Source organism: Erythrolamprus reginae, chromosome 3 (genome assembly GCF_031021105.1).
Source record: "Erythrolamprus reginae isolate rEryReg1 chromosome 3, rEryReg1.hap1, whole genome shotgun sequence".
NCBI lineage: Eukaryota > Metazoa > Chordata > Lepidosauria > Squamata > Dipsadidae > Erythrolamprus > Erythrolamprus reginae.
Window position 1 is genome coordinate 216,145,160 of NC_091952.1, and position 21,796 is coordinate 216,166,955.

General features: G+C 44.3%; 1 protein-coding gene across 5 annotated transcripts in view; it reads right to left on the reverse strand.

The window, feature by feature from the left end:
• SLCO5A1 (solute carrier organic anion transporter family member 5A1) overlaps positions 1–18,821 on the reverse strand; it is a 36,581-nt gene extending 17,760 nt beyond the window's left edge. Inside the window, exons 1-2 of one of the 5 annotated variants that reach the window (XM_070747907.1) lie at positions 18,803–18,821; positions 13,907–15,387 (exon numbers count right to left, since the gene is read on the reverse strand). In XM_070747907.1, coding sequence (XP_070604008.1) covers positions 13,907–14,861 — 955 coding nt within the window. In that variant the 5' untranslated portion in view covers positions 14,862–15,387; positions 18,803–18,821. Of the gene's footprint in view, positions 1–13,906; positions 15,388–16,607; positions 16,627–16,724; positions 16,786–16,838; positions 16,927–17,290; positions 17,503–18,802 lie in introns of those variants that run through there. The other 4 variants (XM_070747903.1, XM_070747904.1, XM_070747905.1 and 1 more) reach the window with 4 other exon arrangements.
• Between the last annotated feature and the right edge of the window lie 2,975 nt (positions 18,822–21,796).

Sequence of the window (21,796 nt, forward strand, 5' to 3'; positions counted from 1 at the left end):
ATTGGGAGGTAGGTACATTCTAAATGTGTCCTATTAGCAATATCAGTATTTACCACTTCCTGTTAAATGAGAGCAGGAGTGACAGATATTCAACTTTTAGTGTACAAATGAAGATTGGAAGGAGATCACAAATATTTGTCTCCAGATTTACTGAACCTTTTTTTAACCAATTTGTTGCCATTAATAAAGAACTTTTAGACAAGAAGAAAAAAAGATGTATGCATAAGGAGTAAAAAATGAGAGAGTGGTAAGAGGAGGAATTCATACATGGAATATCAGGAGTGAAAAGAGCATTTACTGGATAAGGGGATACAGTATTTCTACTTGCTATAATATATTTAGCTTTTGGTAACCATGCTATTAAGACAGGAAAATGGTCCACAACATAAATTCACATTGATCAATATGGATGTAATATTTATTATTATTATTATTATAACCAGGCATAGGCCACTGCTACTGAAAGTTAAAAATGTACCTTAATGCTATTGTTTGATGGTTAATTAATATACTTTTTGGATATTATCTTAAATCTTCTGATGTTCTAAATTTGCATCTTATAAATCAATATGTCTTACTGGGTGCCAGGAAAACTATTTTTAAAACTTGGAAGCTTACATTAGTACAAATGAAATATGCTTCCAAAGGATTACACAATTTTAAAGCAATAACAAAAATAATAAACTGGTTGGGTTTTTTTTGTCAAAACTCACCAAGACCTTCTGGTGAAATGTTAATTTTTGCCTAAAATTGCAATTACCGTAGCTGTCACTGGGATGGATAAACAAGGGCAGAAATATTTTCCCCCATTGGCTACAGCCAAAGAAATAGACCCTAATTGGCTAATATCACTGGGCTATTTGTCCAATTAAACTCTTCTTTTAGAAGAGCAAGATAAGATGAACTATGGAGGGAAATGCATTGGAGCATTTTTGCTCTACAAAACTCTAAGAGAAAAAAATATTCTTGAATTTGCAGCCCTCATCTTTTTTGTCTAGCAACTCACAAGGTTTCATTGTGAAATCATGTACTAAACAAGAGTTACAGGCAGCAAAGGGCTATCAAAATTTTTACTACCACACTGTAGGCGTGACTTATGCAGGACGCCCTACATTTTCTTTCAACATCTTTTAGTGCAAATTGGGTGCTTTGGGGTGGAGCTCAATGTTTGCTACCCCACTGTGTTCCTCCACCCCGTCCAGGCAGTAATCCACCCCTGGTTACAGGACATCGTTACCAGAAAAAGAGGTTCTTTTTCCAAAAGACTGAAGAAGTCTAGAACTTGCTCCCAAGATCTGCTTTAAGCTGATAAGTTTTAGATCTTCTCTAAGCAGAAGACCATTTACTTTAGCCAACTATGTTTTACGACATTCTGCATGCTTCACATAGCACAGTAGAATATTCTTGCTGAATAGATTTGATATTATGATATCTAAGATCCTTATAATCAGGAGGTTGTGAGTTCAATCCTAGATAGAGGCAGGTGTAAAGTCTCCTGCTTGGGCAGGGGGTTGTACTAGATAACCTGCAATGTCCCTTCCAAGTTTGTTAATATGTTAAATCCTGGAAGACAGGTATAATAGCTTTATTCAGAAAATTCAATCAAATGAGTCCCTCATGTTTTTCTGAGCTACCCAGGTATCAGTCATGACTCTTCTAATAATGTTCCTGTTGCTAAATATGGAATCTGAAACAAATAGTAAAGTTGCCAAATTCTGAACACATCAACTGCTATACCAAGGATTATTAGATTTATATCAGAGTCACTTTAACTAGTGTTTAGGACACTGAACTAGGAGTTGGCAAACCTGAGTTCTAATACTGTTTTAGAGAGGCTGAGTGACTTTAAGATGGTCACTCTCTTTCAGCCCTCATTACAATAAATATGGCAAATATGATAAAGTCTGAATATATGTGGGCAACAGACTTAACATACATCCTTATTTTCTAGACATATTTCACTCCTTAAATTTATAGCTGTAAAGAGTTTGAAAATACTTTAAAATGTCTGGTGTTCAAGAATAAAATAAGAACAAGGAGCACTTTGCTAAAAGCAGCTACAGCTGCTGAACTTTCATGTCATGTCAATCTATACCAGGGGTCCTAAAACTTGGCAACTTTAAGCCTTGTGGACTTCAACTCCTAGAATTCTCCAGCCAGCTATGGCTAGAGCTATGCTGGCTGGAGAATTCTGGGAGTTGAAATACACAAGTCTTAAAGTTGCCAAGTTTGCTCTATACAGTAGAAGATCTGCTGAAAGAAGCCAGAACAGTCAGCCCAGCAATAAAATGGCCATCCAATGACAAAGAACATATAAGACTTTTTCCACGAGTAGTTACTCCAGCTAATGAAGCCCTCCTTCTCTTCCATGTGTTTTCCTCAATGGCTATCTGTATAAGCTTAGGGGAGTGAACAAGAAATTATAATGATAGTGGCACAATTGGCTTCCAGACCTTGGGGAAACCCTGAACTACCTCATAGATGGGCTGTTGATGCCATGTAAGCACACACAAAGTCATGGCAAAGAGATGGGCAACAATATTAATTCTAAATTGCTACAATTTATATAATTCTAAGTTGCCACAAAGAATTCTAATTATTCTAAGTTGTCCCAAAGAGGGAGTCAGGCTGTTCTCCAAAGTACCTGAGGGTAGAACAAGAACCAATGGGTGGAAACTAAACAAGGAGAGAAGCAACCTAGAACTAAGGAGAAATTTCCTGATAGTTAGCTTAGGAGAGTGAACAATTAATATAGAACAATTAATCAGTGAAATGGCTTACCTCAGAAGTTGTGAATGCTACAACACTGGAAGTTTTTAAGATGATGTTGGATAACATTTGTCTGAAGTAGTGTTTCCTGCCCAAGCAGGGAGTTTGACTAGAAGACCTCCAATGCCTCTTTCCAACTCTGTTATTATTATATTATTATTACTGAATGAATGAATGAATGAATGAATGAATGAATGAATGATCTTCCTTCCATCAAGACCAACTGAAATTGGTTCTTGAGACAGAAGAACCACTATTGCATGGTGTCCTCAACTCCCAAACCTTGAAACTGATCCAGAAGCACTAAAATGGATGCATCACTCCAGAATTAAAATAAAATTAAAAAGTTTAAAATTACAAGTTTAAAAAGATGGGGGTATGCCATTAAGCCACACCACCACCACTCCTAGTAGTGTGACATAGTTTGATCCCCATGCCAATTGCCAGAGCCAGGACTTGACACCTTTCTGAAAAGCAAAAAACATGGGACAATCCTAATCTCTGGGGACAAGATGTTCCATAGAGTGCGAGCAGCAGTACAAAAGACTTTCTTCCTGGACCCTGCCAGTTGAAATTTCGAATGGGACAGGTCAATGTAATAGGAATACAACAGTTCCTCAAATAACCTGGTCCCATACTGCGAAGGACCTTAAAAGTAATAACCAACACTTCAAATTGGATCCAAGAAGAAATGGGCACCCATTACAGCTCATGCAGCAGAGATGTTATAGGGACAACCCTACATATGTGCCCAAATATACAGTACATACACAAACATACACTGACACACGATAGCAGTATCACAGCCCCTGCTTCAATATGGTTGTTAATTCAATTTTAAAACTTGCCTAAAGTTGAAAAATGACAATCTCAGAAAAAATACTATGTCCCATGGCATCTTATAAACAAATTCACTGTGGCATCAGCTACTCTGGCCCACAGCTGTCCTTCCAGTTTTTGAAAAGACTGACCTTACTGTCTGTTTACCTTCTTCAAGCTAAATATTTATACAGTCTATTACGTTCTTCAACTTAAACTACTGTCTGGTTTATCCTCTTCAACCAAATGTTATAAAGACAGTATTATTTATATATGAAAAGGATAAATCACATTAAGTGAAACAAAAGCCTAAAAACTAAAATCAGTTTATGATTCGGTATAATTGTTAATATGTCCCACTATGATCCTGGGGTCACAGATTGTATCAGACAGTACATAAATATAGTTGACTTAATTCTGATTTTAGAGGGACAAAATATGATTATTTTAATCTGCATAAAAACTATAAACTCTTAATACATATACCCTTACTGGTGTTCTGAGGGATGTTTCTGGCTTTTGCCCAAGCCTTTGGCAAAGATGACTGAAATCCTCTTTGGATCTGTTCTTTTTCATTTTGGTATGGTTTTGTCATCTTTGCTATCTTTTACTCCTTTATTTTAATTGATTGTGGTAATTTTTCTCCCTCCTGTTAATACTCTTTTAATCTATTATTTTGTAATAGATTTGTTCACAGAATTGGGAGTTGTGTATAATATAGATTATAAACAAACAAACAAACAAACAAACATATCCCTCTTGCAAAGATCCATAATCATGCAAACTGAAAATCATTTTCATTCTCATAACATCGTCATTGATGTTAATTTGTTCTCCCAATGCAGGCAGAGTTCATGTGGATTAGCAGAAGGGTTATCCAAAGGTTGAATTCTTTTTTATATTTTAGGTGGTTGAATTTTATATAGCCATCCCTTTGACTATAGTTATTAATCCCCTTTTACTATGTGGAAAAATAGTAAAAAGTCAAGGAAAACCAAGTTTCTGTATGTGTATCACTATATGCCCCCAAGCACATGCCAAGTAGCTATGGAACCAGGCATTTTATTAAACATTTTCCATCTCAATAATCCTATTTGCAGAATAGAATGATTAAAAACTCCAGAAGAAAACAGACTGTGACTCCAGCAATATTTGGGCTGTGTTGAGAGTTAAAGACAGAGATTCTTATATGAATAAAAAAACTACTGGAGGTTGTAAAGGCATGCTATGTATAGGGTGCTACAGTATACATCAAAAAAAGAGGAGGGGGAGAGAGACAAAGAAAGAAAGAGAGTGAGAGAGAAAAAAAGTTCTCAAGCTCCTTGGGGCTGAGAAGAATTGGTGCAAAACTGACTTTCCTGAATTGGAACACTAAACTCCTAAACAACTGAAAAAAACAATCTACGGTAGTAAAAAGAAAAGGCAACCAAAAGAGCAACATGCAAACAAAAGCAAATAAAATACACATACCCCGGAGCAAAACAAATGAAAGTTTAATTTGTGTGCACTGTTCAATGGACTGTTAAATTGGCCATGCCCACCTAGTCACATGACCACCTAGCCACACCCTCTGAATTGGCCCTCTGTTTAAAACGTTTGAGGACCCCTGCCCTAGTCATTAAGCAAATCACATGAATGTTAAGCAAATCCTGCATCCGCCATTGACTTAGCTTGTTGAAAGCTGCCTGGGAAGGTTGTAAACGGTTAGCACATAACCCTGGGATGCTGCGACCTTTATAAACACATGCCACTTGCCATGGGCTCAAATTTTGACCACATGACTTGTGGAGACATTGTAATCCTCATAGTGAGGACCAGTTGTAAGTCACTCTTAAATGCTATCTTAATTCTGAATAGTTGTTAATCAGAGGGTTGTAAGCCAAAAATTGCTTGCAGAGCCAAAGATTGCTTGCAGAACCGAGGTGGCACAGTGAGTAGAGTGCAGTACTGCAGGCCACTAAATCTTACTGCTAGATCTGCAGAACCGGATTGTGGGGGCAATATGCTGCCTCTGTTAAAAAGTGCTATTGCTAACATGTTGAAAGCCGCCCTGAGTCTAAGGAGAAGAGTAGCATTAAAAAAAATTGAATGAATGAATGAATGAATGAATAAATGTCAGTTCAAGCAGGTTTTTCTTTTCTTTCCCTGCATATTTACAAGCAAAAAAAACCTGAGGAAGCTTCCGAAGCAGCTATCCCAAGTCTCAAAGTAGACACAGCTGTCTCAATGTTCAAAGAATGATGTTTTGAGTATTTAGCATAGCACAGACATTGCTATTTTCTTGTCTGGAACGTTCTTTGATTCTTTTAAATTTTAAAGATGTTCTTGAAACAAAACTAGAGCACAATGAACAGATGTTACTATGAATTTATGATACTCAGATAGGAATTTGCAATCAATAATATTGATATCTACTTGTTGTGGTTGGCTCTGGCCCAGCTCCTGCCCCAAGGAATGTGGATGTGGATGTGGGGGAAACATCCACATGCCACAGGCCTGTTTTGCTCCCGATAGAATCTCCCGACGAAGAATCCTCTGACGAAGGAAGTATGAGTAGCAGGGAAGAGGGGAGTTTGCCAGACAGCCCAGGAGGAGATCAATCATCCTTATCATCCTTGGATTCTGAACAAGAACATATGACAGACCCACGCATGCGTAGAGTGATGCATAGGAGAGAACTGAAGGATTATTACAGCAGATAAGGGAGGCCACCTATGGTTGGGTGGGGCTGCTGTAGTTAGTGCTACAGATAAAAAGAGCAGCGCGCTGATTTAGCCTCGTGGAAGTTTATCTGATTCATAGTTTCGTCAAAATTGTGGTTTTGCTGTTTCCCTGTTCAAGATTGTGTGCTGTCTTTCTGGACTTTGGAATTGGACTCAATTTCCCAGTTACTGGGTGAGAAATTGGATTGCATTTAACCTGTGCCTTGTGTGTACCAGAAAATCCCTTTGACATTTAAAAAGGGAGTTTTTTCTGCTTTTCTGTTGATAAAGATTTTGGTTTTCCTTCTATCGTGTGGTGTGTGTCTTTTTGGACCAATTACCCTCTAATTACGGGCGGTTGGGACACACCGGCAGAACATCTACTATGTTGTAATATGATCTTTTTTTTCTTTGTAAAGACAGAGGTCTCACCAAGTCTTCCTCTAAAGTCCTGTACTATGCCTAAAGAAGAAATTTAAGCCTTGTCAATAATACAAAAAAAAATCATGCAACCTCAGCCAACTTCTCTGTTTATGTTAGATTCACTTTTTTCTGTTCTCAGGTTTGTACTATGGAATAGGCTCATCTGTTAGATGACAAGTGAAATTCACACATTTAGACAAATGTGTTAACCTGGACTTGGCAAAGACCAATTCTGAACATTATGTATACACAACCTTAACAATAAGATCCTGTGTTTTTAAAAAATGTTTGTGATGTTTGCAATAAAGATGGTAAAAGCAAGTTGTAGATGTTATCTACAATCCTCTGCCAGAAGAATAAACAGAGGACTCATCCATACTCATTCTTCTTCTTAAAAACACCTGAATCTGTTAATTCAAACTACAGTAGTCCCTCGATTATCGCGAGGGTTCCGTTCCAGGACCCCTTGCGATAATCGAAATTTCGCGATATAGCGGTGCGGAAGTAAAAACACCATCTGCGCATGCGTGCCACTTTTCCATGGTGTTTTTACTTCCGCACCGCCAGCCCGCTGCCCGCCACTTGTCCGCTGCCCGCCCGCTCACCTCGCCAGCAAGAGGGGAAGACCCATGAAAGATTCCTTGGGCCGCCTAGCAGCTGATCTGCTCGGCAGCGCAGCAGCAGCCTGCGCTGCCGAGCAGATCAGCTGCTAGGCGGCCCAAGGAACCTTCCATGGGTCTTCCCCCTCTTGCTTGTGAGGGCGCTTCAACGTTTCCGGACGGCAAGCTCGGACTCTTTCTTTTTCCCTCAGAGGACGCTTATGACAGGCGGCTGAGGCTTCGAGTGTGTCCCCTTCCACCGCCAAGGTCTCCCAGGAGTCCACACCCCCTTTTAAGGCGCCCGCAGATCAAGCGCTCTAGCCAGGCCCGGGCGCACGCCCCCTCTTCCCGCTTCGGTGGGCCTGCCCGGCGCGGGGGTCTCTTCCCCCTCATGGACACTCTTCGTGCCTGGCTTCCTTCTCTCTCCTCCCTTCCCCCCGCTTTCCTCCGGGCGTGTTGGAGAAGAGGGTCTTCTTCCGCTCTTATTGTCTTGGGTGGGCGGGAGGCAGGAGCTGCAGAAAGGGAAACTTTTTTGTTTTCCTTCGCTCCGCCACCCAAGAGAGCGGAGAGGCAGCGGGGGCGCAAGGAAGAAGAAGCGGTGGTGGCGGCGGCTTCCTTCGGGGGCAACGCCAGCAAGAGGGAAGATGACGCGCGGGCGGCACAGGGGGGGGGAGGCAAAGCTCTGCGGCTCCAGCCACTTTCAGCCAAGCCTCCCCGGCCACGGAGCCAGGGAAGCCGAGCCGGGCGTGGAACATCGGCGCAGGAGGCAGGACACGATCGGGCGACCGGAGCAGCAGCGCCGCCGCCGTCACGCCCGGCTCGGCTTCCCTGGCTGCGTGGCCGGGGAGGCTTGGCTGAAAGTGGCTGGAGCCGCAGAGCTTTGCCTCCCCCCCCCTGTGCCGCCCGCGCGTCATCTTCCCTCTTGCTGGCGTTGCCCCCGAAGGAAGCCGCCGCCACCACCGCTTCTTCTTCCTTGCGCCCCCGCTGCCTCTCCGCTCTCTTGGGTGGCGGAGCGAAGGAAAACAAAAAGTTTCCCTTTCTGCAGCTCCTGCCTCCCGCCCACCCAAGACAATAAGAGCGGAAGAAGACCCTCTTCTCCAACACGCCCCGAGGAAAGCGGGGGGAAGGGAGGAGAGAGAAGGAAGCCAGGCACGAAGAGTGTCCCTCTTGCTGGCGTGCGTGGGCGGTGGGGAAGACCCTCAGCTGCTAGGCGGCCCAAGGAATCTCCCATGGGTCTTCCCCACCGCCCACGCACGCCAGCAAGAGGGGGAAGACCTCTCCTCCCTTCCCCCCGCTTTCCTCCGGGCGTGTTGGAGAAGAGGGTCTTCTTCCGCTCTTATTGTCTTGGGTGGGCGGGAGGCAGGAGCTGCAGAAAGGGAAACTTTTTGTTTTCCTTCGCTCCGCCACCCAAGAGAGCGGAGAGGCAGCGGGGGCGCAAGGAAGAAGAAGCGGTGGTGGCGGCGGCTTCCTTCGGGGGCAACGCCAGCAAGAGGGAAGATGACGCGCGGGCGGCACAGGGGGGGGGAGGCAAAGCTCTGCGGCTCCAGCCACTTTCAGCCAAGCCTCCCCGGCCACGCAGCCAGGGAAGCCGAGCCGGGCGTGACGGCGGCGGCGCTGCTGCTCCGGTCGCCCGATCGTGTCCTGCCTCCTGCGCCGATGTTCCACGCCCGGCTCGGCTTCCCTGGCTCCGTGGCCGGGGAGGCTTGGCTGAAAGTGGCTGGAGCCGCAGAGCTTTGCCTCCCCCCCCCTGTGCCGCCCGCGCGTCATCTTCCCTCTTGCTGGCGTTGCCCCCGAAGGAAGCCGCCGCCACCACCGCTTCTTCTTCCTTGCGCCCCCGCTGCCTCTCCGCTCTCTTGGGTGGCGGAGCGAAGGAAAACAAAAAGTTTCCCTTTCTGCAGCTCCTGCCTCCCGCCCACCCAAGACAATAAGAGCGGAAGAAGACCCTCTTCTCCAACACGCCCGGAGGAAAGCGGGGGGAAGGGAGGAGAGGTCTTCCCCCTCTTGCTGGCGTGCGTGGGCGGTGGGGAAGACCCATGGGAGATTCCTTGGGCCGCCTAGCAGCTGAGGGTCTTCCCCACCGCCCACGCACGCCAGCAAGAGGGACACTCTTCGTGCCTGGCTTCCTTCTCTCTCCTCCCTTCCCCCCGCTTTCCTCGGGGCGTGTTGGAGAAGAGGGTCTTCTTCCGCTCTTATTGTCTTGGGTGGGCGGGAGGCAGGAGCTGCAGAAAGGGAAACTTTTTGTTTTCCTTCGCTCCGCCACCCAAGAGAGCGGAGAGGCAGCGGGGGCGCAAGGAAGAAGAAGCGGTGGTGGCGGCGGCTTCCTTCGGGGGCAACGCCAGCAAGAGGGAAGATGACGCGCGGGCGGCACAGGGGGGGGGAGGCAAAGCTCTGCGGCTCCAGCCACTTTCAGCCAAGCCTCCCCGGCCACGGAGCCAGGGAAGCCGAGCCGGGCGTGGAACATCGGCGCAGGAGGCAGGACACGATCGGGCGACCGGAGCAGCAGCGCCGCCGCCGTCACGCCCGGCTCGGCTTCCCTGGCTGCTTGGCGGGGGGGGGGAGGCTTGGCCGAAAGGGGCTGTACCCGCAGAGCTTTGCCTCCCACCCCTCGCCCCTGTGCTGCCGGCGCGTCATCTTCCCTCCCAGACTCCCCCGGCAAAGTGACGTGGAGGAATGGAAAGCTGAAACCGGGCGGTTTGAGTTTCCCATTCCTTCAAGTCACTTCGCCGCTGCTCTCCTGGCTAAACTGTGTGGCAGGAGACAGGCTTTGAGTTTTTGGCTGGGGGGGAGAAGTAGAACCTTCCTAACTCCCCCCCCCCCCCACCAGCCAGAAGGAGCGGCGAAGTGACGTGGAGGAATGGAAAGCTGAAACTGGGCGGTTTGAGTTTCCCATTCCTCCAAGTCACTTTGCCGCTCCTCTCCTGGCTAAACCGGCGGCAGGAGACAGGGTTGGGGGGGGGGTACTGGGAAGCCCCCCAGGCCGACTGCCACCTTTTCAAACAGCCGCGCCCTTCCCAGCTGAGTCCTGAAGCCAAGCGCCTTTGGAACTTCTGCGCTTGGCTTCAGGACTCAGCTGGGAAGCGGCACGGGTGTTTTAAAAGGTCTCCCCCGGCATGGGGGGCTTCCTAGCACCCCCCCAAACCCGGGTTGGGGGTTCGGGGGGGTGCTAGGAAGCCTCCCATGCCGGCGGGAAGACCCAGGGAAGGTTCCTTTGGCCGCCTAGCAGCTGATCTGCCCGGCGGTAATGCAAACTCCACCATCTACGCATGCGTGCAGATGGTGGTGTTACTTCCGGGTAGAAAACTCGCGATATAGCGTTTCGCGAAGCTCGAGATCGCGAAACTCGAGGGATCACTGTATTTCTATCTTGCCTGTATAAAAGATTTAACTTACTGGTTGTCAGCCACTCAATTATTTTATAGCATAACAAGCACTTCCATCTAGAACTAGTATTTTCCTATTAAATTGCTTGAACACTGAAATTCTTTTACAATAAACGCATTTAAAATTTATATATTGTATTATTTTATTGAATAGCTGAATGATAAAAATAGGTAAACTTTGGCTGAATTATTGATTCTTGCTTTTGTTGTAGATGCTGCAGTTTTGCACTGAATGTATAAAATATGCTTTTATACAATAATAGGATTTAAAGATCCATCAGAGAATATACCGTGTTTCCCCGATAGTAAGACCCCCCCGATTGTAAGACATATGGGGGGTTTCAGGGGGGTCGGCTTATATAAGCCATACCCCGAAAGTAAGACATATGTCTTACTTTCGGGGAAACACGGTATAAACGGTATTGCGGGGGGGGGGGTGACATTGCTTCCAAGCTCCCCGCGCGCCCCTCGCCTTCGCTCGCCGCGGCGCCACCGCCTCTTCCCCTGCCGAGGCTCAGCTGCAAGCGGCCAGCGAGGCCGCTCGGCTCCGAGGCGAGCGGCCGGAGCTGCGCCCTCCTTCGCCCGCCTCCTTTCCGCTCGCCTCGGAGCCGAGCGGCCTCGCTGGCCGCTTGCAGCTGAGCCTCGGCAGGGGAAGAGGCGGTGGCGCCGCGGCGAGCGAAGGCGAGGGGCGCGCAGGGAGCTGCGCCCTCCTTCACCAGCCTCCTTTCCGGCAGCTCCCTGCGCGCCCCTCGCCTTCGCTCGCCGCGGCGCCACCGCCTCTTCCCCTGCCGAGGCTCAGCTGCAAGCGGCCAGCGAGGCCGCTCGGCTCCGAGGCGAGCGGCCGGAGCTGCGCCCTCCTTCGCCCGCCTCCTTTCCGCTCGCCTCGGAGCCGCTTGCAGCTGAGCCTCGGCAGGGGAAGAGGCGGTGGCGCCGCGGCGAGCGAAGGCGAGGGGCGCGCAGGGAACTGCCGGAAAGGAGGCGGGCGAAGGAGGGCACAGCGGTGGCCGCTCACCCTTTTTGACTGCCCATCCACCCCTTGACCTGCCTTTAGCCAGCCAGCCGAGCGTCCGTGTCGCCGCGGAGTTGGCCTCCCCTGCCGAGAAACATTGCCGGGAGCGGCGAGGGGATGCTCCCCGCAACCCGCCGAACGTCGAGGTCGGCGCCCGCCTCCTTTCCGGCAGCTCCCCGCGCCCGAAGACAAGCCGGCCCCGGTGCCCGGGACAATGTAAGACATACCCCCAAAGTAAGACACAGTGGGGCTTTTGGGGGTAAAAAGATAGTAAGACACTGCCTTACTATCGGGGAAACACGGTAGTAATCCAGAATGCAAATATAGAAACAAAGATGTGGTAATATAATATCTAGTATTATGTGAAAATAGGGACCTGACATACACTTTTCAAATGGGAGAATGTATTGTCTAATGTTGGGGGTCATATTTATGTTTCCAATGAAGCAATGCTATAAAATTTAAGTAAGTTCATTCTTGGAAAAATGTCAGGTCACTAGATACATCAACAATGGTATAAGAACTACAGATTTGATCAGGGGGGAAAAGAGAGGAAACCTAGATGGCTTTATTTCCCATCATTTGTGTAAAAACAAACTAGATTTTCATTTGTCCTCTTAAGAAAAAAAGTCTTCAAAACTTTTTCTTTTTAACAAATTTAACCATTTATCATTTTTTAAAAGGGGGGGAAGGAGATTACTGTATGAACAAGCACAGGTCTTTATGTAACTAAAGCTTTGATCATGATACCATGATTTAGCATTTTTTAATTTAAGCAATAGCGAGGATATACGGTAAATAATTATTGCGGAATGAAAGTCCAGTGATTTTACCATCTGTTTTCAAAAGTTAAAAGTAAACTCTTTTTCCAAGTAAAAAAAAACTTGGGTAGGTATTTCTAGTTGGCCCTGGATGGAAATAGAAAATGTGACAAGAATTTTCTAAATGACGTTTAGATATATAAAGAACTAAAACAAAATAGGAAACATTTGACTCTACTAAATATTGTTACTACTGATTTGATTACTTAAATCAATATGACAACACAGTAATATAATAAATGTCAGATCAAATGAAATATCTAACCAAGAATTATTAAGATTCTGGTTATGCACTTCATGAAGGAGGTCATGAACTCAGAAAAACTGATTTATAATGCTTAATTTATTGCCCATGGGTACATTAATACCTTTCGGATCTAATTAACTGAATGATTATCAATGTAAAATGTACCGGTAAGTATTTTTCCTGGAATAAATCCATTGAATAGTTTTCCATGCTTAAGCAAAAAAATACATATACATATCAAAAATAAATCTTAGAAATTAATTTCTGATATAGTTTTATATTTTATGAATACATTTTATTCTTAAGATTTGATTTACTTTATATCACTATTGCAATGCAATAGTTGCCATCTGGAAGACATAGACTGAAAGACATTTACCAACAGCATTTTTAACTATCTTTAATATTCCTGGCTTCAAGAGATCAAAATTCTGCTCAAACCCTTTTATAGGGAACTATTTAAAAGATATGAAATTACCTAACAATCTTCCCACTGTATTTTAAAACTCAGGATCTAAAACTGAGCATAATCATGAACATTATGCAATTTACACTGTAAATTATGTGTCAACAATAAATTGAAAATTATTATTACCACTCTCAGATTTTTAACCAGGTATCGTAATATCTATTATTGCTGGTTTTCCTATTGCAATTTTATGGTTTGTGTATGTGTTAAAATAAATGATAAAATTGCTTAAATATAAACTGCTTTAACATTTATTTTAATGAATACAGTATTACAAACACGTTTGTGTGACAGATAGATGGATGGGTGGGTGGATGGATGGATGGATGGATGGATGCACACACACAGGAGGAAGGAGGGAGGGAGACCATTACACATAATCCATTGGAAAGGAAACAATTTCATATTCCATTTTCCTCATGAAAGATATAGGTATCACTTCAATTATTTTCATAGATATTTCAACATGGAAGAAAATACAGGATATAAGAGGTAATGGAACAAAGTTTTTAGATTAAGTAACAGCTATTTATTCTGTCAAATATTAGCTACTCTGTCTGTCTGTCTATCCAAACATTTGTACTTTTAAAGCTGCTGCATTGGTTTGGGAGCTTTAAAGTGGAAATTCAAAATAATGACACAAAAATCTGGGCGAATATCAACCTTACCTAGGTAGAGTGATGAGTTTTCTTTCTTGACATTGTCATCCAAGTAGGTTGGTCCTAGAGTGTAGATAGGTGTGGAGCCCATTCCAATGAGAATTTGGGCACAAATAAACAAAGCTACATACAATGAGTGGCCATTTCCATGTGAATTCTTCATACAGCCTGATGATTCCAGATGCACTTTTCCTGAATTATTTCCAGTCAAACACAAGCCATCATTTGAAACAGAGGAGTTTAATTCCTGGATTTGATATGGTGCAGAGATGAAATGAGGTAAAGAAAATATGGCAGCCCCAAGAGCAATAAATAACCCCCCAACAGCAAGCCACAGAGGCCTTCGCCCTTGCCCACCAAAATAACTGATGAAGACCACTACTACAAGGCTGCCAATATCAAAGCAGCTGACCAATAGTCCAGATTCAGAGCTTTTCAGGCTGTATCTTCTCTCAATGGTAGTGATAACACTACTCAGGTAACCAGAGACCATTAGTGACTGAATGAAAGTCAGGAAACACATACATATCAAAAAGAATCGAGAGTCTGTCAATACTATAGCAAGATATTTTCTACCAGGCATTACTAGCAGTGTGGAAGTTGGTGACACACCATTACTTAATCTAGTAGAGTTGCTGCAATCATTTCTTTCAATGAAATTTCCCATTCTCGAAAAGCTGGAAGGTGTAAAAGACAATACTGTCCTGGAAGAAGTAGCAGTAGCATTATTGTGATGTGCTGATATATCGGGGTCAAGGCCACACCTCTGATCAGAGCCCCCCTGCAAACTCTGTAAGAAGTTCTTTTTGGCTGCAATGAGAGCACTTTGTGTGGTATTAATCTGCGGAACAGACCCATTCAGAGCTGGCAAGCTTTTGGACCGAGAATTCTTATCTTCTTTTTCTAGTTGCTCCTCTCCAAGAGAGTTTGGATGCTGGTGCTTTATTATTCCTGATAGAAGCATGCTGAGAGCAAGCTTGATTTGGGCTGAATTACTAATTCCCTGTTATATGCATGACCTTGGTCAAATTTATGCTTTTTTCATCCCAAGAACAATCATCCTCTATGGCTTTCCAGATCTCTCCAAGCCACTCTGGAAAAAAAGAGACCCTACAATTCAACGCTGTTACATGAACACATGAGAGCACATGTCCAGCAGATTTTATTGTAGTTCCATACTTCTTAACATTGCTCTCCTCTGCCAGCAGCTGACCTTTAAACAAAGTGAACTGGACCACTCCCCCTCAGCAGACTCATTCCCACATGGCTCCTAATGATGCCCTGCCGCTCTAGATGAGGGTCCTTGACTGCCTGCATCATTGGCAATAAGACTGTAGATTCTGAAGATGTACAATTCCTGCTTCCATGTTAAAGATTTCAGATGACATGTCTATCAATGCAGAGGGAGGGAGAGAGAAATCATGCACAGAAGGTCAGCATGCTGCTTTTGTCTTCTCACAGTAGTAGTTCCCAGCTGCTGCTCCCTGAGGCTAGAAAAGAACAGACTATAATCAGGCTCTTGCCTCAGAATAGAAACACAGAATGGCTGGAATCCCTGATCTCCATTAAAATCCCTCTCCTAATTGTTTAAGCCCAGTTTAAGTCTGGATCAATCTTAATATTCTGAAAAGCATGTCATTTATATACATTCATGTATAATCTGTCCTGCCACAAAAGGAGACATTTGAGGACGACCTTAGGTAAAGGGTTTTTTCCCTCATTTCCCCCAATTTTTATAACAGCTAACACATTCACAAATATCAAGCAATAAGTCCCTTTTATTTATTTCTACTACTTCTAAAGCAAAACTTGACATATGAATTGCTTTCTTTTTAACAGCTAAAATTAAAAGACAGAATAAATACTCCATTATAAATATTAGCACAACAGATTCTCTGAATTACAAGTCACAATTTGTTCCAGATACAAAAGGCTGGGTTTTTTTTTAGGAAACTCCCCCAAAACAGGGAACAAAACAATACTGTGAAAACAAAGAGCTTCTGAACTGCATACGGAACAAAGGAATACAATTTTAATATTGCTTTTTACTCTTGTTAGGATTGTATTTTTATATTGTTTTATTATTGTAAGTCGCCCAGAGTCCACTTGGAATTGGGCGGTATATAAATATTGCAAATAGATACCGTATAGATAGATAGATAGGTAGGTAGGTAGGTAGGTAGGTAGGTATATAGATAGATAAATGATAGATAGATAGATAGATAGATAGATGATAGATAGATAGATAGATAGATAGATAGATAGATAGATAGATAGATAGATAGATAGGCAAGCAAGCAAATGTGTATTTTAAATGCTCAGAGCACATTTACCTCCAGCACAATGGGATGAGGAACAGAAGAAATTGCCTAAGAGGAGAAAATGAGCATTTGTATCCCACCCACTCCTTTAAAAAAAAATGACCACCAGATCACAAAAAGCCAGACAATCACAAAGAAGACCATCACATTTTCTTAAATTTGTTTTGGGGTTGGTTGGTTGGTTTTGTTTTGTTTTGAATACAGCCCAGATCCAATCACCCTATTAAATAAACAGCAACATTCCGGCCTCGGTTGTGCATCTGCCGAGCTCTGTGCAAAGACATTGTCTAGCACTGGAATTTTTTTTTTGGAGGGGGGGGGGAACAAAACCCCACGCACCATCTTGGGAAAACACAGGGAAAAGCAAAGATAATCAATTAAACCCCGACCTCTACCATCCGCGTGCAAAGAAGCCGGGATAACGCCGCTCCCAGCAACAGAAGCGCTTCTGCCTGTAAGGAGGAATGCTTATACAGTATACACCCGCAAGGCACACAAACACACACAAAGATATCTTATCCTCCGGCCGGCTTAGACTTTCCCGACCAATCCCGAGCCGGTTTACTCTGAAGTAAATCCCCCGGACTTCATTGGCAGCGAAGTGAGCCTACGGCCGTCACCTTAAAAAGCACCCAGGATGACCTCTAATTTCCATAAGCCTCCGCCATCCTTCCCCACATCAAGCTCCACGATTTCCCACCACCCCCCTGCCCCCTGAACTGCAGTCTCTTTTAAAAAAAAAAAAGCTAAAGGCGCGAGCGCGAGAGGGGGGAACGCTCGTGTAACGACCGTCAGGGGCAGAAACTGCCTCAGTTCTCCCCTTTTGTTCTACCGCCTTATGTCGGTTTGGACTCGCTCCGAGGCCGCCCCAAGTCCAAAAACTTTAAAGATTTTTTCTGAGGAAGTTCTGAGGGAACAGCGGAGGCGGGAGAAGGCGGCGGAGGGGGAAACCGAAGGGATGTAATAATACAAAAGGAGAGCGATAATGATAGTTTTTTTTAAAAAAGGATGGTCGTAATGCAAAGTATAGCCAGCCTTCGGTGCTGATGAGGAATTGATGTGAATTACTCACTCGGCTTGGTTGCACGTCGCGCAGAGAAGCGGGGCGGGAGGGCGAGCGAGCGACAGAACGAGCGGCCGAACCGCCGGCTCCCGCTGGGTGGTTTCCCAGATGCAGATAACGATCTCGACGTCACCCGCACACACACACACACCTCACCCGCGAGCCCGCCCGGCCAGATCCCACTGAATGTAGAGCTCCCACCATTCCAAATGCGAGGCCCTATGGTCGGCGCAGGCGCACTTCACTCGGGCTCGCTCATATCTCTGGGCACCTGCTCCTGCCGCTCTCTGACGGAGAGGTCCCGGGAAGACGGTTGGTGAGAGCGGAATCCCGAGCTTAAGCCGTTGCGCGCCCCGGGCCTCGTGTCTCTCCCTCCTCGTGGCTCGGTGGTGGTGTTTTTTTTTACCGTCTCCGCCACCTCTCCTTGACACTTGACTTTCCCAAGGCGGCGTTGAGGCAACAAACCTTCGCCTTTCCCATCTGGGTCAGATTCCCAGGATGTGGTGGGTTAGCAATTCAAATCCAGTACATCTGTTGGGTAGTTTAGTATCAAAGCCACTCGAAAGTTGTTGGTTTTTTTTAAATAAAACAAGCATTAATCTTAAAGCATTAATCTTTAATTTGATATTAACATAGGAAAGCCTCTCAGATCCATAAACAAGAGATAATATTCATTTTAGTAACTTTAACATTGCTCCACAAGCATAAAGGAATTTTAACCCATCTAATACTATCCAAAGTTACCTAATAATATCCAGTTCAAAAGGTTTCATCATTTTTATTTCCACATATTTAGAAATACTTTTTGGCTAAACTGTATAAAACACAAATATTTGAGTTAATCAGTAGAAACAAAAACCCAATTTTTACATAATTGTATTGAGTCCACAGGAAATAAACAAAATTATTCTCAATTTACCTTATAACCAGAATACTTTCCGAATACTGTACTGCACAACCTTTATAAAATTAGAAAAAATTGAGTCCAGATTTGCCAAAAATCATCAACATATAGAAATAATTTATAATCACATCCTGCTGATGTACCACCCCTTAATATTTAAAGATTGGCTTAACGTGGCCAAAGATTGTAGAATCAAATGTAATAGCAAAGAAGAAAGTGAGGAAGTTTGCTGTATTGGAACTGGAATGAAATCATTTGATTTTATATAATTTAATACAAGGTTGCAGATAATAAATCTCAATCACTGGAAAACAATATCAAATCATCACTCTTTAAAAATTCAACCCAAACTTTCCAATAAATCATCTCAATCCACTGGATTCAAAACTCCTATCAAAAACTATATCTAATCTTAAAATTTTAATCAGAACCAAATAAAAGGCTTTTTTAGTATTTCTAAAAATACTAAAACAGGCAGTCACATCCATAATGGAGTCCATCCATTACAATCACAAATAGTGACAATCATTAAATGAGATAACCTTGCTTGATGAGCTCTGCTCTCCCGGATGTCACTGTTAAACAAGCAAGCAGATCATTAAGTGAACATGGGGTACCTCATGGATGGGGGAGGCCTGGAAAATCCACCACCCAGCTGCATCCATAAAAGAATCAGACAATCAGCAAAACAGTTTCCAAAGCTTGAAACAGCCCAGCAGGGGGAACAGCTCAGCTTGATTAGGGCCTAGCCTCTCATTTCCATGCCTGACAAGTTTCCAAGCAAGCCTATATATGTTTGGCCGATGAAACCCTATTATATATAAATCCGAGTCTTCGGAGAGGGGCGACATACAAATCTAATTAATAATAATAATAATTATTATTATTGTTGTTGTTGTTGTTATTATTATTATTATTATTATTATTATTATTATTATTATTATTATTATATGGGGGGCTGGGTCTTTGTCACAGTCAGCTGGCTATCGAAAGACTCTCCTGGCTCTTGTTAGATTTTGAGGAAGTCAGCCATAATTTAGGAAGGAGCTTCCAAAACCCTTTCCCATTCTTTTAAAAACTCCCTTACCTCCCCAGAACCCACATTTCTTCAATAAAGAAAATGGGAAGGGCAGATTTGTTGATTTTTCCACCCCAATTAAATGCTAAAATTAAACTCCCATGTAAAATAGGTAAAGCTTCAGATAAAATAACATTTTATAATGGATCACCATTTGCTATGAGATTTGGAGGGGTAAAGAAAAGCATTTCTTTGCTTAATAATAATCCAGTGGATTATTCCCAATCATGATTCAGAAATCAGTGAAACCTGTTTATATTTAAGCACCCTTTTAAACCAATATGTATATTAATTTAATTTACATTACAAAGCACAGGAATACATTTAAACTGTTAAATATTTGAGTGGGAAATGAAACAAAGTAGTACTGTAATTTAATACCATGAAGCACATTTTCTGCTTTTCTTTAAAGATTTCTTACTAAAATCTCAACATGGATACAGAATGAGACCCATCCAGGGATTTCAGTGAAAACAACAAGGATTGTAACTGATACTTTCCTCTAATCCTTGTTTGCACATCTCACTTCATGTGATTCTTTTATATCTTGTAATCTATTGTATAACTTAAGTGCTAACAAGCAGATTTCACAGCCAGATGGAGCTTGAACAAGCATGTCAAGCTGCAGGTTTAGTCCTCTCCTTTCCTTACTTCTGTCTGAAACAAAAGAAATCCAAAGCAATGGGGGGAGGAAATGGAAGGAAAAAATGTTATAGAAAATTAATGGTAAAGAATATTCAAAAGATAAAATATTACTTTAATCCAGTCTACATTCTGTCCACTAGATCAGCGTTTCCCAACCGGTGTGCCGAGGCACACTAGTGTGCCGCGAGACACGGTCAGGTGTGCCGCGAAGTTCCTAGGGAAGCTCCAGCTGGGCGGGGCGCTGCCGGTGCCTCCGAGCTCCAGGTCGGAAGCACCGGCACCGGCAGCGCCCCGCCCAGTTGGAGTTCCCTGGCGTCGGCGGCAAGTGTCCTTTGGGGCCCGGCGGGAGGGCACTGGGAGCGGGAGCGTGCCGGCTGCAGCGGCCCCAGGCGGTCGGGAGATGGCGGCGAGAGGGAGCTCCAGGGTGGAGGCACTGCCGGTGGCGGTTGGACATGCTGCTGGACGCCGTACATGCTGGCGCTGCGGGGCTGGCATATACGGCGTCCAGCAGCACGTCCAGCTGCCGCCGTCAGGGCTCCCGCTCGCAGTCAGCCGAGAGAGAGAGAGAGAAAGAAAGAGAGACATAGCAAGAGAGGCAGAGAGAGAAAGAGAGACAGAGAAAGAGAGAAAGAAAGAGATAGCAAGAGTGTCAGAGAGAGAGAAAGAAAGAGACATATAGCAAGAGACAGTGAAAGAGAGAGAGAGAGCAAGAGAGAAAAAAGCAAGAAAGATAGCAAGAGAGAGAGAAAGGGAGAGAGAAAGACATAGAGGAAGGGAAGGAGGGAGAGATAAAGAGAGCAAAAAAGAAAGGAAGAAAGAAAGAGGGATGGAGAGAGAGAAAGAAGGGAAGGAAGAGAGAGAAATAGGGAGAAATAGAGCGAAAGAGAGGAAGAGAGAGATTTTTTTTTGTCCAAACTTTTCTTTTATTTATTTATTTATTGATTGATTGATTGATTGATTGATTGGATTTGTATGCCGCCCCTCTCCAGAGACTCGGGGCGGCTAACAGCGACAATAAAACAGTGTACAATAGTAATTTGGTATTGATGATTAAAAATCAATTAATATAAAAACCAAACATACATACATACCATGCATAGAATTGTAAAGGCCTAGGGGGAAAGAGGATCTCAATTCCCCCATGCCTGGTGGCCGAGGTGGGTTTTAAGTTGTTTACGAAAGGCAAGGAGGGTGGGAGCCATTCTAATCTCTGGGGGGAGTTGGTTCCAGAGGGCTGGGGCTGCCACAGAGAAGGCTCTTCCCCTGGGTCCCGCCAGGCGACATTGCCTAGTTGACGGGACCCGGAGAAGATCCACTCTGTGGGACCTAACTGGTCGCTGGGATTCATGCAGCAGAAGGCAGTCCCTGAGGTAATCTGGTCCGGTGCCATGAAGGGCTTTATAGGTCATAACCAACACTTTGAATTGTGACCGGAAACTGATCGGCAACCAATGCAGACTGCGGAGTGTTGGTGTAACATGGGCATATTTGGGAAAGCCCATGATTGCTCTCGCAGCTGCATTCTGCATGATCTGAAGTTTCCGAACATTTTTCAAAGGTAGCCCCATGTAGAGAGCGTTACAGTAGTCAAGCCTCGAGGTGATGAGGGCATGAGTGACTGTGAGCAGTGACTCCCGGTCCAAGTAGGGTCGCAACTGGTGCACAAGGCGAACCTGGGCAAACGTCCCCCTCGCCACAGACAGACAGACAGACTTATATGCCCCTCTACTCCCAGAGGACTTTAGGTGGCTTACAACCAAATATACACAAAATGCAATATAAAATTCCCTGAAAAACAGTACAAAACAATTTGAAACCAAGAATTAACAATTAAAACAGTTTTAAAAATAATGTGGTGACTGACTCCTACAATAACTGCAGCTCTACT